General features: G+C 36.7%; 1 protein-coding gene across 2 annotated transcripts in view; it reads left to right on the top strand.

Moving 5' to 3' along the window:
* Positions 1-16,874, top strand: part of LYST (lysosomal trafficking regulator) — a 74,793-nt gene that overhangs the window by 53,475 nt on the left and 4,444 nt on the right. For both annotated transcript variants that reach the window (XM_083858435.1, XM_083858434.1), the window contains exons 32-50: positions 138-314; positions 789-865; positions 1,803-1,991; positions 2,717-2,862; positions 2,951-3,047; positions 3,697-3,758; positions 4,102-4,157; positions 5,161-5,313; positions 5,637-5,881; positions 6,542-6,608; positions 7,495-7,651; positions 8,040-8,180; positions 8,578-8,795; positions 9,497-9,727; positions 10,421-10,610; positions 11,510-11,646; positions 12,370-12,468; positions 15,991-16,130; positions 16,430-16,527. In XM_083858435.1, the coding sequence (XP_083714561.1) occupies positions 138-314; positions 789-865; positions 1,803-1,991; positions 2,717-2,862; positions 2,951-3,047; positions 3,697-3,758; positions 4,102-4,157; positions 5,161-5,313; positions 5,637-5,881; positions 6,542-6,608; positions 7,495-7,651; positions 8,040-8,180; positions 8,578-8,795; positions 9,497-9,727; positions 10,421-10,610; positions 11,510-11,646; positions 12,370-12,468; positions 15,991-16,130; positions 16,430-16,527 (2,680 nt within the window). The remainder of the gene's footprint in view (positions 1-137; positions 315-788; positions 866-1,802; positions 1,992-2,716; positions 2,863-2,950; positions 3,048-3,696; positions 3,759-4,101; positions 4,158-5,160; positions 5,314-5,636; positions 5,882-6,541; positions 6,609-7,494; positions 7,652-8,039; positions 8,181-8,577; positions 8,796-9,496; positions 9,728-10,420; positions 10,611-11,509; positions 11,647-12,369; positions 12,469-15,990; positions 16,131-16,429; positions 16,528-16,874) is intronic.

The raw sequence follows: 16,874 nt of genomic DNA, 5'->3' as shown, positions 1-16,874 counted from the left end.
GTAGAAAAATGAGAAGAAATCTGCTCAGTCTGACTAAAAAAGGGAATAAAAATGGAGGGGGAAATGCTGCTCAGTGTTGTGGAAATGAGCGTGACAATGCATCTATATTCTCCTCTTTCCTTCTTTTCATCTTCTAGCATGGGCCTAAATTAGTGCTCTATTTGTATGAGTTAATGCACAATCACAGCGATGGAATGACCAAAGAACAACAAAGAGCAGCAGGAGACTTAATGAATACACTGAAAAGTTGTGGCTATAAATGCATTCCCCTGAGCCCACGACCAAAACCAGATTTAATAAAAGCTTTGAAAGAGGTTTGTGAATAAAAACTTTGCTTTAAAAACTGGGTGTATTTGAGGCAGTTGTCTTATATGGGATCAGAATTTAATTGCAGACTGTGGTATTCTCTGGTGCATGGTTTATGCTTTTGGGAATTCTCTGAGTTCTCAATATTTCTGTCACATACGCTCAACTCCTCACAGCAAGCTCACAAGCTTCTTGGTTAAACATATTATTTAACCCAGAGGAAGGTGGGAGTTCCTAATAAGCTACTAGCATCTCTTATTTCCAAGAAAATAATTTTTAATTTCTTGCAAAGAGAAAAATTATGTATAAATATAATAAAATGGCAGTAACTGAAATGAAGCCTTGCTGGTTTTAAATGCTGTGAAGATATCAGTTGAACAGTTTTGTCACTCTTCCTTTTTAAAATTGGCATACCCTTTAGCCTCTCCTTCCTTTTTCCATCCATCTGAGAAAAGAAAGTAATGTGTAAAACTTCCATTCAGGATCAGAAGAAATATGAGATGGAAGAAGGTGTAAACAAGGCTGCTTGGGAGAAGACAATGGCCAATAATCGGCAGAAGTAAGTACCTTGGAGGGGCTGCAAGAACTTTAAGAAATGTTCTCTGTTCAGCACTTCCCATTGCAAAGTTACCTATGTGATTATTATGGATGGGTTTTGTTTTTTTCAAATTAACAGCATCACTAGCTTTCAGACTTTTAAGTATACTGTTCTGTTATAGACACATGTGTTTTGGTAGGTTGCATAATAAATGGCATTGTGTGAACCTCAATACCGAATTGGCTTTTTGCACATTTGGCATTTCACCCTTAATTTTATGACTATTGCATCTGTCCAATGTCTCCTGTTGCTGTGGTCTGTGCATCTAAATGTCCCTGCAACTAACCCTGATTTTCAACAAATGAAACATTTTATTCAGTATACAATTTGAATATTTTTGTGAGCTATGTAGATAGTGCTCCTTGGCGTAATTGTAAATTTCAGTACATTGTGGTAGATTGAGGTTTGTATTAATTTAAATTTGGAGGGTTTGCCATAAAAATCAGATTTGAGATGCACACACATTTTGCCTTAAAGTAGGCAAGTGCAGTAGCTGTAAAGGTCAGTTTAGTCAAGTCCATGTGGACAAGTGTTAAGATAATATTCAATAACTTATTATGTTGAATAACTTAGGAGATTTAATCAGTGGTAAATTAGTGTTCTTACCCCAGATTTTTATTGTAGTGAGTATACATGAATTAGTCGAGCATGTTAATACATAGCCATTGATCTTCTGACTGGTTTGTCTTGTCTTTGGCCAAAAGTAATAGGTTTTTTGATGACTAAGGAACAGAAGGTACTCATGAATTTCATTATGTAGGCTATGTTGTTCTGCATCTGCTATAATAAGAAGTCTACATATCTACTGCTGAACTGATTGTATTTTATGAGGTGTTTTGGTGTCTTTCCCTTTTCAGTGTGTTTATATGGCATTTTAAAACACGACTCTTCTCCTCAGTCTCTTTCAGCGTCTAGATACAAAATCTAAAGACATTTCTAAAATAGCTGGAGACATCACACAAGCTGTGTCGCTGTCACAAGGAATGGAAAGGAAGAAAGTAATCCAGCACATCAGGGGGATGTATAAGGCAGAGCTAAGTGCCAGCAGACATTGGCAGGAACTTGTTCAGCAGCTTACCCATGATCGGTGAGTTTTCTCATCTCGGGGAAAGTGAGAGAGACTTGATGCCTGACATGCGCTTCTCATTCTACTCAGAGGCATATGAAATGGAGATGATATTAAAATTAGACTTACTTTTACTAACCATCTGATAGTTAGGCTTGTAAAAGACTTGATTTTTTTTTTTTACTCTGTCTTTTAAGATCAGTAGCCAAGTAGTATTTCTATCCCCTTTAGACTCTTTTTTTTCTTCAGAGATAGATTTTGCTGTGCCTAGTACAATGTAGTGTCCTAAAGTTTTCATATTTTACACAACATAGATGGAGTAAAAAAATACTTTCGGGGTAACGTTACTCACATTAGCATCTAGATGCCTTGTTCACTAAATAGTGGAGAACAAAGGATGTAAATGTTGATAAGAAACCAAACTAAGGTGTTTTCACCACTGCAGAACTAGTATTATCTTGTGTGCAGCAGCAGAGTTTTCAAAATAGTGTTGAAAGCATTGTACTGCTGTTTTCATTAGACTGAATAACTTCAAAAACAGTCTTAGAGTAGCAGCTTGTGAAAAATCATTCGGTTGAAAAGTTCATGAAAATAAACTACAGAATCCAGTCTTTTAATACTTTTTCAGAAATAATTGCCCAGTGTACTTCTGTGCAACTTCTGTCTTTCTACTAAAGAAGAACAGAATTAATAAGCACATGTACTGTCTTTGCTGCCAAACACCTATTGTGTATTTTTTTTATCAGAGCACTCTGGTATGACCCAGTCTATTATCCAACTTCTTGGCAACTGGATCCAACAGAGGGCCCAAACAGAGAGAGGCGCCGCTTGCAGAGGTGCTACCTAACTATTCCAAACAAGTACCTTCTCCCAGACAGGCAAAAACAGGAAGGTAATTAAAACATCTTCCATGCTGAATGTAGCATAATGCCTGAATTGTCATGACTGTTACTACCTTATTATTTGTGATGCCTTTACAGGTGTGATAAAAACTCCATTGTCTTACTTATTTGAAGACAAAACACATTCTTCTCACTCCTCTACTGTAAAGGACAAAGCTGCAAGTGAACATATAAGGTGAGTTTTGGGTAACACTTCCTTCCCTCTCCTATCTTTTCCCAATTGAATGAAACAGTTACCTAAAAAGCCATTTATTTTTGTCTTAATTTTTTTTTTTTTAAATCAAGTGGAAAATGAGACTAGTGTCAAAAATAGTAGACATTTTTGCTTTACTCAAAAACAAAAGACTAGAGCCACCAAATACCATCTGGTGTGCTGTGGATAGGACTTGTGGGATAACCTGATGAGATCTCTTATTTTTGCTTAGTAGCACTGCCTGTCCTAGATATCTAAGATCTGGTAGGTCTTGCCATCAGAGTTCAAAAGCAAATTGCCTTTCCATTCTCTCTGCTTTTATCACTGCATTACACAGCTCTGCAGTTGTGTCAATTAGCCACCTGTTACAGGCACAAATACAGCCTAAAATAACTGCAGAGAACGTGCAAAGAAATAAGTACAAATACAGTCATGCAAGTCTAGAAAGTTGAAGTTCTATTTTTGTTTCCTCTTGGGGATATAAACCATTAGTCATGTTGTTTGACAGTTTTTCTTCAGCTGTAACCTTCGAGGCTATGTGGTTTAGGTTGGTTTTAGGTCTTCTGAAAAGTACATAATTCCATAAGGCATTTCTATAATCCATAAGCATTTCCACTTTGAAATATTTCAGAGTTAATCGAAGATGTATAAGTGTAGCACCTTCTAGAGAGACTGCTGGTGAACTGTTGCTAGGTAAGTAGACTTTTCAGTCAAAATTTTTGGTGTTAGAGTCTGCTGTATATATAAACCTGGCTAATTTTTTGTAAGTAATTGAGATGTTGCCTGACTTCATGGATTACATACTTTATAGATCAATTTTGCCTTTCTTCTCTACTGTTTTCATGAGTGCTGTTTGAGTAAGTAAGGTCTGTAGACCACTTGCTAAAAGATGTGGAATGATAAATTGTATTTCTGTCAAGTATTGTCTTGCCCTAGGTACTATTCTTAGCATCCTTAACCCTTGAATACTGTTCATATAACCCAAAGATGCATTGTGCAATATCGTGTACCTTTTCATAACTATTTTTTGCTGTAGGAAAATGTGGCATGTATTTTGTTGAAGATAATGCTTCAGACACAATTGAAAATTCGGTAAGTGTTAGAACATCTTGTCCAGCTTTAATTTTTCCAGACTCTAGCCATGAGTAGCTTTCTTCTTCAGCAATTTCAGTGGCAGTAGTACTAGAGTTAGAGATCTCTGGACAAAGCTAGCCAAACTGGTTAGTTTGGTTTGTGTTGCTTCTGTTGACCCTGTGGAATTGGTGGTGATAGAAGGGAACAGGAAAGATGTGGGCCTGGGACTGGGAGGGAACGAAGAATGGGTGATGTGAGAGGCTTCTACACTTTGCAGTCCATTGCTTTGAGTTCATCAAAGTACACAGAGTTTACTTTGATCTGCACCTGAGAACTTTGCCTTAGTGGAACCTGGGGCAAGTGCAGAAAGTCACAGGTGTATGACTTGTGCTGTGCTCCACAGCATCTCGTTCTTGGATTTAATATTATATATGATGTTCTAGCTCCTCTCTTTTCCTATAGAAGAGGATTGTTTCATGAAGGAAATGGAAGCTGAGCTAATCCTTCTGATGTACAAAGACTCCAATGTGTAAATTGTTTATACATCTAACAGACATGTAAAAGTAATCAAGATATGCATTGCACTACTGAAAACTTTAAACTGCTTTTACAGAGCTCTTCCTTGCATCTACCAAACAGACAGTTCCTGTGGTTTAAGATGCTACCAGCTGCTTTGTCTTTCACAGAACTGTCAGAGCTGGGATTCACAACAAAGCTTTGCTTACTCTGATTGTCCAATATTTTTAGCTTAAGAGCCTTTGAAAATGTGGCTTTGCTTACTTGTGCTGGGTAGGAAAGTGGAGCAGCTGAGGAGCATGTGTCATGTTCTACCCACTGCCTTGAGGGGAGTGGAGGATGGGGAAAGTAGCTAAAGAAAATCACAACAATGTATTAAAGCATTGCATTAAAATTAAAGTTTGGCTTGTGATATGCTGTGTTGTTATAAACTGGCTGCATTGAAGGGTTTCTTGTTTGGAAAATCCACTATTTAAAATGACTTTCTAAATCACAAATTCTACAGAGTTTTCATGGAGAAACTGAACCAGCATCATTTTCTTGGACCTATGAGGAAATTAAGGAAGTTCATAAGCGGTGGTGGCAGTTAAGAGACAATGCTGTGGAAATCTTTCTAACAAATGGCAGAACTTTACTCTTGGCTTTCGATAATACAAAGGTACTGTGGCAGCAATGCAGAGTAATACACCAAAGCATTTTCCTGTGTCTTTATAACATTAGGTTTTTAAGGAGACTTGTTGCATGGACTAATTAAAATCTGTCTAATACATTTGAAAGAACTTGACTCATTTAGTCTTCTGGATGATCATAGGCATGTTGTAAAACACATCTCTGATCTATTAAGACATTAAAGGATCTTAGTGATACTAGACATTATTCTATTACAGCAGATATCTGGAAATATACAAAATGAGAGAAACTTACTCTTGGTAGTTTAAAACTTTTAAATTGTATTATTAAATCTGTGGTGTTTTCTTCTAGGTCCGTGACGATGTGTACCACAACATCTTGACTAACAATTTGCCTAACCTTTTGGAATATGGAAACATTACTGCTTTGACCCACCTGTGGTGCACAGGACAGATTACTAACTTTGAATATCTGACTCATTTAAACAAACATGCGGGTCGTTCCTTCAATGATCTCATGCAATATCCAGTATTTCCTTTTATACTTTCTGACTACACCAATGAAACGCTGGACCTAAATGATCCCTCGGTATATAGGTAATATGAAATGCTTGCAGCTCTTTTTTTTCCAAGTACTTGAATTGATCATCCTGTATAGCTTTTTAGCTTCATTGTGCTAAACTGCACACACACACAAATGGAAATATTCAGGGACAAGCCTTATCTCTAATAATTTGGGCTTTTACAGTAAGTGTCTGCTTTGCCTGGGATATTGAAATAAAACAGATGTGTAGATCCAAATGCAATGTATTGGACTTACACTGTCTTAATAGGCTATGTATAATTCACAGAATTAAACAAAAGCTGTATGTTTAAATTCATATGATTACAGACTTCCAAGCCAATTACAAAAAACTAAATAGAAAAGGAAATATCATAAATTACTTGGCCAGTTACAAAATCAGAGTCTTCATTTGAATGGATTTGAGTGAATTGTCCCACCCTAAAAAAGTTCTATTATGCTGATTTAACATTTGTGTGTGCTAAGTCTTTGCCTTTATAGGATGCCTCTGATTTGACTGAAGCACTTGGCATTTGCTTGCCTGTTAATGTGCTGTGGATCTGAGTTTGCCTTTAGCATTAACTGGAAGTTGCTTTATTTTCTTTCTTCAAAAGTATTATACTAAAGATGTTACTCTTAATGTGAATCAACATTTTAATAAAAATTACAACATACCAGTGCTGCTTTTTTTGCAGAAACCTGGTCAAGCCAATCGCTGTGCAATCTAAAGAAAAAGAGGATCGTTATGTGGATACTTACAAGGTAATTTAGATAACTTTTTTCCCTTTGTCCCATGTATAAATGACACAGTGACATTAATTTTTATAACATGTATTTATTGGGGAAGAAGAAACCACAAATACAGTATTTCATGGCTACAGAACTCTTATGTCCAGTGTATTTTCCAGGAAACATTTCCTAGGAATTGTTTTATAACATGCTTGGAACTTACGTTTTTTCCTATACATGAAATTGCAAATCAATTTAGCCCATCCATGTGATACTGTGGAGGAATTTAAATGGATACCACCTTATATGGGAACTTGTATACATTTAAAGATTCCTAAAGATCAGGAAGATATTTTCCTGCTGTTTGGTTGACATTACTTTGGTGGAATTTGTAGCTATTTTTCTGTTTGATAACAAAGGCTGTTTTTCATCAAGTACCCTGTTCTTTTAATGTGTCCTACTATGATGATGGTGCTTTTTGATTTTTTCTCTTTAAAATATTTTAAAGACTGTAGGAAATAGCAACATACTAGAGAATTAAAGCATCTGCAGCTGGACTTTCAAACTTGTCTGTGTTACCATGGTCTACTGTATTATTTGAAAATATTGTTTTTCCTATGACTCAGCTGTGTTAGAAAACAAGATGGGGGAGTGGGGAGAAGCAAAAATAATAAATAATGGAATATAGATCATTTAAATTGGCCAAAGACTGTGATACCTAACTGGTTTGTAAAAATGATTGTGTATCTTTAGACATCTAAAAGTGTATTGGATTCCAGATCACTTTTGAATGTATGTTTCTGAAAAGTTTGAGAGTTTATTCCTAAACAATTTAGGCAAGCTCTTATTTTTATTGTTGGAATGCATCTAGGGAGGAGATTTGTGATTTTTTTTTTTTTATTCTCTCCTATTTTTCTAGTATTTAGAAGAAGAGTACCGTAAAGGAGCACGAGAGGATGATCCAATGCCCCCTGTCCAACCATATCACTATGGATCTCATTATTCTAACAGTGGAACTGTACTTCATTTCCTAGTGAGGCTGCCACCTTTTACTAAAATGTTTTTAGCTTATCAAGGTAAGGTTGCATTTGCTTGTAATTGCCTTTTACATCTGTGCCTTGCTCCAATAACCCAGGTGTTATAACTCTATTTAGCATAGGTTTTCCAATTCCAGATAGCTGAGCCTGGTAGAATTAAATCTGGTATGCTCTAACAGTAGATCCATTCTTGGAATTATCAAGCTAGACCATAAAGCTGGTCATCTGATGTTTATACCTTAGTGTCTGTAGCATAAAAAGCTGACCTCTGTTTTACCTGCAGTCCATGTGTAACACATAGCAATGGAGATAAGAGAATTACAAATGTTCTCAGCTAACTAGAGAGCAGTTAACTACGTGAAGTTGCAGATGTGCAACTGTTAGTGTCCATCATCAGTGTAACAAATGAGTTTGGATTTCTTTACAGATCAAAGTTTTGACATCCCGGACAGAACTTTTCACTCTACCAATACAACCTGGCGTCTCTCTTCGTATGAATCAATGACTGACGTAAAGGAGCTTATACCAGAATTTTTCTACCTTCCCGACTTTCTAGTTAACAGAGAAGGTATGCTGAGAGGACAACAGAACTATATACCCAGAAGATTTGATTGAGTTTATGGGTTGAAACTGAAAACATATATATCCCTTGGCTGAGTATGCTAACTTGTAGATGTATGGGAGAAATCAGGCAAGAATTTGTGGGATATGCAAAAAAAGCTGTTATGTAGGAGTTAAGCTAAGTTTTTCCCTAGTTTTATCAGCAAGGCAAAGAAGTATGCTGTTTTCTCATTTTTCTATTTGACTGAGTATGTACAGCTGAATATGTTTTGTAGGGACTTGTTAATGATGCTGCTTTGTTGATTGTTAATCACTGTGCTTAATGGTTGAGTTTGAGAACTCTATAGACCTTTTTGAAGTTACTGTCAAATAAAACGTAGGAATATTCACTCTCCTATTTCTAGGTTTTGATTTTGGAGTGCGTCAAAATGGTGACAGAGTTAACCATGTCAATCTTCCACCCTGGGCCCGTAACGATCCTCGTCTGTTCATCTTGATTCATCGTCAGGCTTTGGAGTCTGATCATGTTTCCCAGACAATCTGTCACTGGATTGACTTGGTGTTTGGTTATAAGCAAAAAGGCAAGGCCTCTGTTCAGGCTATTAATGTCTTTCATCCTGCAGTAAGTATTTGTATTTGCTAAGCAGTGTGTTTGTTCATTGTTCTTAGTAACTTAATGGGGGAGAGTTTGGTCGGACTTGCTTGGAAAACATCAAGCATGAAACAAGATCCCTTGCTCATGAAATGTTGAAGAATAAGAAAAGGCTTTAACCATTCGTGCTGAACTGTAAGATCCCAGGGGGCATTGTGAGACTTAGTGAATTTTTATTCCCTTTCTTGCCTTGAGCAGCTCGGTGTGGGGGATGATCAGGTCTGGAGTTTAGACCTTGTGGATGGTTGCTTGCAGTAGTCTGATTGTTGGGTATCTACTTCTGCCTAATTCAAAAGCTTTTAATTTAGGCAGGGGCTGCTGCGGCTTTTGATAGGATTAAAATAGTTCCGTGTGTCCTGATCTCATGGTATTTTCCTTCATACACATCCTGTGTTCTGTGCCTCTAAGGAGCACTTTTCTCTACAGTAAATTTAATTTCAAATAAGTCTTAATCCTTAAAATGGTAGTTTGTTCCAATAAAGAGGAGGTGACAAGGTTCCTGCTCTCAGTGGCTCTTTAATCAGCACAGTCATGGGATGGCTTCTGGTCCACACCTTAAGCAAACAACCGAATACTCTGCCTCTGCATTTGTGTGTATGTGTTGCAAAATTTTTTCCAAAGACAAACTTGACATGCTTATTCTTGCCTCTCCCCTTTCTTTTTGCCTGTAGACCTATTTTGGAATGGATGTTTCTGCTGTTGAAGATCCTGTTCAGAGAAGAGCCCTTGAAACAATGATAAAAACATATGGGCAAACTCCTCGCCAGCTGTTTCATGCAGCACATGTTAGTAGACCTGGATCCAGGCTTATCATGGAAGGAGAACTTCCTGCTGCCATGGGATTACTAGTGCAGTTTGCTTTCAGAGAAACCAGAGAACACACTAAGGAAATCATTTATCCAGTATGTAATTTTCAATTGCAAGATGGTTTAATTAATATCCATGTGCTGTAATTGTTGTACCCTGTACTCTTGGTTTAGAATTTTCTTCCTAAAAGTGCTACTTGCTATATTGTACTGTAAAGAAAATACACAAAATTACTAAGTGATAGTGAAAATTACTTTCATGCATTTGTGATATTTTGTGTAAACTAAGACCTGAGTTTATTTTGGTTTTGGCAAACAGGTGTTGGAAAGCATTTCAGTTAACCAGTTTTATAGTTTCAATGATGAATTGTAGAATCTGTCTACAGACTTATAGCAAGAAAACATGTACTGTGCTTTCTTCCATCCTCAGCTTTTTTACTGCCTATGGCACAATTAAACTTTCTTCACTTCAAACACTTGTTTTCCCTGAAGTCTGGTCAGAAAATGCATCCTTGGATTTACAGATCTGTATTTTTCACTAAACTACCTGAACTAGAAGCTTACTGCCTACACCTTTAAAGAAGTAGAACTACCTTAAAGTTAACAGTTTAACTGATGGTACTGAAGTGCTTTGAATTTGTCTTTCTAGTGGTTTTAGAGTAAAGACTTCAGTTGTCCTTACCATGTGATTGCTTATAGGAAGCTGACATGAATCATTCTGCATTACTAATGAAATTATGTTTTTCTGAAAAATCTATAATTTGAACCTTATCTGTACTTGTTTATTAGAGTCCATTGCCATGGATAAAAGGATTGAAGTGGGGAGAATACGTTGGTTCCCCAAGTGCTCCAGACCCTGTTGTCTGCTTTAGCCAACCACATGGAGAAAGGTTTGGCTCTCTCCAAGCTTTACCAACTAAAGCTATCTGTGGTTTGTCCAGCAAGTTTTGCCTTTTGATGATATATAGCAAGGAGCAAGGTAGGAATTTGTGCTTATTCTTTGTATGCACAATATATATTAAATGAGCCATTAAAAAAATTAAATCTAATGCTACTATTGTTTTTCAGCAAACTTCCCAAGTTTAGTTGCTTTTGCCAGAGATTAATTTATAATTCCATTAACAGCCTCCACATGTGTGGTATCTTTACTGGAGGGTGCATTGTACTTATAATTTTCAAAACTACAGTAGAGGCATTATGTAATTAAGTTCATATTTTAAATTGAAGTGACTGAAGCATGAGTATTTAACTTTAGAACTTGCCAGCAGATTGGGTCCAAGAACTGAAGAACAGATGAAAAAACTCTTGCGGCAACAGAAAGGAAAACTTCAGAAATGGGTTTTATAGGCAGACAATGAGAAAAGTTAACAGTAAAAAAGCAGAGATGAAGAATCTTCTGCTTTCAGTTAAACTTCTTGGAGGGATTCTTTTTGAGAATGTACAAACAAGTTCTCACCATCTTCTGTTTTCTTGGTGGTATATACTAGTGCAGGCTTTTTAAAAATAAATCACTTCACATTTAGTCAACAAAAACAAGTAACATTCTCCTTGAAGTTACAAGCACTCGTTTCTCTAGGTGGAAAATATTATCTGCCCCTTTTCTCTGTTCTCAAAAGATGCAACTCTTCTTCAAAAAGGTTTTGTCTAGGTTGCAAATTATCTTTAGAGAAGATGAAATGTTCATTTGGTCTCTGAAAACTGTTTGTTTATAATACATTACAGGCTACGGAGCCTAACAGAAAATACCTTATTTTGAAACTTTAGGGGGGATTATATTTTCGCTTGTGATAAAGCATGAACCTGAGACTTTTGTTGGTGCCTGTTAAAGTGATTGAATCTTGCTGTGGACGTGACACAATCCTGTGTGCCTCCCTTCAGGCGTGAGGAGCATGCACAGCACTGACATTCAGTGGTCAGCGATCCTGAGCTGGGGATATGCCGATAACATCTTACGACTGAAAAGCAAACAAAGTGAGCCTCCAGTAAATTTTATACAGAGCTCACAGCTTCATCAGGTAAAATAAAATCAGCCTCTTGCTCTTTAGCTTAATATTGGTAGTTTAAGTGGTGGCTTGACTTGGCAGTGTGGTGCTCTCACTTTAGCCTTTTTTTGGAGATGAGCATCCGATCACAATTCCTTTTAATATTTTTGATTTCCTTTGGAATGTGTTCCTCATGGCTCCACCCTTGTGTCTTGTTCTTTGTTGTTTTCCTGTACTAGACAAAGATTCCTTTTGAAATAATTTGATTTTTGTAGCTTTTCCTTCCTATAGAATTTTGCTGTGAATTTAAAAAGGTTTAAGTTCTATCCCAAGAAAAATCAATACAGAAAAAAGTATAGGTGTTAGAACAACTCCACTGTAGTTCAGGATCCATTTGAAAAAGATTGTCTAAGACATTGTTATAGAAAGCAGTATAATCTGTCACAGTCCAGTGACTGGCAAGATCCTGCCAGAAAGGTTTTTGTGGATGATCTTGAAGTCTGCACTAGTTCACTGCTCTTTAGCTGTGAATTCCAGGCTACATAAAACTCCCTCTTTACTCTGACATAATAACAAGTACAACCTAGAGCAGCTATATTTGAGCTCTTGAATTTCTTTAATTTAGGTGTTTTACATGGCTTTCATAGGATAACCAATAAAGAATCAGTTTGACCAAATGCTGTGGCATAATAAAAACAGCAGTTAGAATAGTCTTTCTGTTCTAATTTTTTCTTGGCTTTGTTTTGTCTTTTCAAGGTAACAAGTTGTGCTTGGGTGCCAGACAGTTGTCAGCTGTTCACAGGTAGTAAATCTGGAGTCATCACAGCATATATGAACAGATTCACCAGCAATACAGTAAGTTACATTGGATAGAATTCATAATAAAGGATTTAGTGTATTCAGTAGTAGTCTTTTTTTTTTAGACAGACTGTTTTAAAAATGAGAGAGCCATATTCTGGCTAACTGCTAAAAAAATTACGTTAAAATTTGTGCAATTGCACGAAATACTAAAAAAGAAATTAATAAAATAATAATAATAAAATTAATAAAATCATTTTAACAACTAATTGTTAAACAATTAATAAAAATTATTTTTGAAGGCTCTTCTGACAACATGCTTGCACGTTTTTCTTAAGCTGCTGTTTACATACAGCTAGCCTTTAGTCAGCCCTCATCACCTGAGTGCGCAACATGTACAGCTCTGGCTGTGCTCAGTGGCACAGTGAAGCTCCCTGCATTAAGGAGTAGCTTCTTCTGTGAAGGAGACAGAGCCTTTCAATGCTTTAACTGAAGCTGTGGAACGCAATTCCCCAAAGTAAACAATAATTCAAGTGCAGAGGGCACTTAAACTACAGAGTAGGATGAGTTCTCAGACAGTGTATATATTAACCACCAAGCCTCTTTACTTTGTCATATTCTCTGAGGGGAAATGTTATGAGTAGGGAAGGGAGAAAGTAACTTGCATTACTTAATCTGTTAGTGGAAAATACTGACAGTAGTAGAAAGTCCCTTGATACTCTTTGCTAATAAAAGTGGTGTAAATAGAAAAAAATAGAAAACATAAATAGAACACCAAATTAAAAATCTGATTCTGACTGATTTTTTGAAGCTTCTGTCTGAATCTTCCGTACTTTCTTTAGCAGAAACTTCTATTCTCCATAGTTTTAACAGAGTAGGCAACTTTGCTAACAGCTCATTTTAGGTGTGTCTACAGTATTACCCATAGCAACAACTGAACTAAATTGATTTCCTAGATGTAGATCGATACAGGTATTGGCAAACATCTTTGGTGTTGTACTTCTTGATGCTCTTGAATCCCTACATTAGTATGTAGGGAGAACCTTGGTATGATCTGCTATGCATACCCAGTTTTCTGTTTTCAGTAGAGGCAAACAGCAGATGCTTAGACTGGGGAGAGCATAAACACAGTGATTTCTAAATTTTTTTCCCTTGGCTTTCTTCCAGTTTCTGGTGATCTGCCACTCATACTTCCTAAGCTCAGCAGCACTTTAAGTATAGAAAATGAAGTAGAGTTTCAAGCCTGCAAGTTTTAGTTATTTGAATCATAAGTTAGGCACTTTAACTGCTCCCCAGAATAGTGGACTTGCAAGTAACCTGTACTGAGACTTGGATTCCAGTTAATTTTTTTTTTATAGAAATTAAATATACTTGCCTTCTGCAAAGCTAAAAATAACCTCTAGCTAGAGGGGTTATGGTTCTTGAGTTCCTTCTGTTTCCTAGAAAAAGTGATTTTTGTTCATCTGCACAGATGATGTTCTTTGAGACCATCTTTGCTGAATTTCTCAGCACTGACAGCTTTCTGTGTCCCAGGCAGAGGGACTTGTGTCAATTTTGTAGCTCCTGTTGTTGCGTCAGTTACCCAAGTCAGGGCTGCAGGGAATGCAAATGTGCTTCCTGACATATGTTCTGTATCCATCTCATCAGCTGATCAGTGATAAAGTGAACAGTTTGTTATAATGCAGTACTTGAAGTATGAATATTTTGCCTTGTTTCACATCTGTATAAATGCCATGCATGGGCATGAATAGATATCATGGTGTGCATCAGGTATGGGAACTCAAAGGCACACTGTCAGAATTCAGAAATGGCTCCATGTTGTGCTTCAGGTCCTCTGTTTTTCCTTGCCTTGATGATGGTGAAAACCCCATCAAGTACTGCTTAGACACAGTGATCTGTGCTGACAATGTCACACCTGGGTGAGCCCCTCAGCCACAGGTGTCTGGTTGTACACATTATTTCAGCCTTCACTTGCTGACTGTTAGAGGTGTCTTGCAAACAGAGAGTGCACTTGAATGACCTGTTTGGGTAAAACTGGGAAGTGATCATTTAAATTCCCCACTCAAGTGCTGTAGGCAGGAAGAGCTGCTGTTGCATATTGCATATATTTTCTCAGAGCTAGATACCATTTTAGGGGTTGTCACCTAAAAACAGGGAGGAAGTAAGAAGGGGAAAACATTTCAGGCATGAGAAATACCTATTTCATGACTTATTAGAACGTAATATAACTTAATACAGTTGGTGTTAGAATTCCAGCAATGTTTTGCTTGTTGCAATATTTTTACTATAAGAATCAATAAACCATTGCTATTAGTATGATAGAGAGAAGCTGCTAAAGGGGGGTGCTGCTTTCAGTTCAAGTGTTGAAATGCAGATCAAGAGGAAACACTTTAAAGGAAGTGGGAGGAGCACAGTAAAAGGGTTATCAGAATCAGTCTTCATAAAAACACAAGTCTTGTCTGTTGCTGTTATAAAAATTTTGGTATAATTTTTTTCTCTTAACCGAGAAGGATTATTAAAGGATTTTTATATGTGAGCTGTCACTGAGAATTACACCTGGGTACTTTTATAAATGTCTTACATTGATGAGATGCTCAGTAGCAAGAGCAAACTAGTAGGTCTTTCTGTTGTCAGACTGTATATTGCCTTTTGCAATATTACATAGATCAGATTGTTCCTTTTAGTGCAAAGATGTAAATTTTCCACACCTGTGACTTGAGCATATGTACGCTTTTATCTTGTCTGTTTAAACTTTCAAGGTTTTTTTGTAGACCTGCTAAAGGGAGGCATCTTGTACCCTTATACAAAAATGCAGGTGATGTGCTCTGACATGGGTGAGGAAACAAGCAGAGAACTGTTCTCTTCCTTTACCAAGATTATTCTAATAATCTAATAATAGTTACAGCAAGTTGTCTTAAATAGAGCATTAGCATTCTGATTAAGCAGCTCCTTCAATTTAGCCAGTTTTCAGGAAGTCTGAATCATTTTAAATTACATAACTTGAATAAAAAGCATTGTTTTGTGTTAAATTTTCCTGCTTAATTTTTACCTAGTAGCTTCTGTATTTAAACTTGACTTTCTGCATGTTTTTCCAGCTTGGTATCATTGAAAAACTTGGCACCAACTTGAGGAATTCCTAGTAATTTGCTGTACAGAGAGTGACAGCTTCTGACTGGGTTTTCCTTTTATGTTTCCAAGTGCTTCCACTAGATGCTAAAATACTGAGAGCTGTCATTTCACTGTTGTATGGAAAGAGCAGTCTTGCAGAAAACAAATCAGCCGACTTCAAGCTGTGTACTTGAGACAGAACTACAGTAGTTTTTCATTCTGGTTCATGGGATCACATCAATATATTTGCTGAGGCTAAAGCACTGAAAGCAAAAAGTTGAACATCAATGATAGCTATGTCTTATCACATTATAAAGTGTTAAACATAAAATATGAACATAGTTGCTAAAATGATATTAAAAGCAATAGGAACTGTTCTTTGAAATCTAAGACTTAAAACTAGGGTTATCTTTTTTAGAAAAAGAGACATTAATTTTCTTTTTCATGAGAGTTTGTCTTGCTGTTTTTCAGCCTTCAGAGATAGAAATGGAGTCACAGGTCCATCTGTATGGACACACAGCAGAAATAACAAGCTTGTTTGTGTGCAAGCCATACAGTATAATGATAAGTGTCAGCAAAGATGGAACCTGCATAATATGGGATTTGAACAGGTACAAGTATATATGTAACACTTTCCCATAGCTTTCGTAGAAATACAGGTTTTCCCACTCTTGGGTACCTTTGCCCCTTTGAAGTTAGTTGAATTTGTTCTGTGTGTATCTTATTGTGAAGTCAAACCCTTACTGTTTTTTCTCGTAAAAAATGCTAAAATTTTATAGTGAATATGAAAAATACCATAATTGTGCAAAATGTTGATTGAAATTAATGTAACTCTTTCTAATATTTTCTGCAAATGACCTTTTCTGCATTCGAGTCTGAAATTTAGGCTTGTTCCCTTTGTTTTCTTCAGGCTGTGTTATGTCCAGAGTCTGGCTGGACACAAGAGTCCTGTGACTGCAGTTTCAGCTAGTGAAACCACTGGTGATATTGCAACAGTTTGTGATTCAGGTATATTTGTCAGTCAAGAAAGCTGTTTTGACTTGCAGACCAAATAAATCATGAGATTTGCAATTAAATTAGTTACTGAGTGTTTATTAATCATCTGAGGATGTGTTCAGTCACAAAGGAGCAATGTGTTGCTTTTTTTACATAGTAATATACAAATTTCTCCAGAAGTGATTAGGCAGGTGTTTGAATATAGTGTAGAGATACAAAGGCCAACAGCTTGGTATCTTTGTAAAAGGACTTGAAATTTCAAAGATGCCTGGGAGACTTACAATTTGTGATGTTGGTTGCTTTCATTTTCACAGAGATTTGTTGTCAAAGGTACAGTTCTTCAGGGGAGTACAGGCAAG

The sequence above is a fragment of the Zosterops lateralis genome, assembly GCF_965231275.1.
Source record: "Zosterops lateralis genome assembly, chromosome: 3".
Lineage (NCBI taxonomy): Eukaryota > Metazoa > Chordata > Aves > Passeriformes > Zosteropidae > Zosterops > Zosterops lateralis.
The sequence above is the reverse complement of the archived record's forward strand: the minus strand, read 5'-3'. Positions and strand labels throughout refer to the sequence as shown.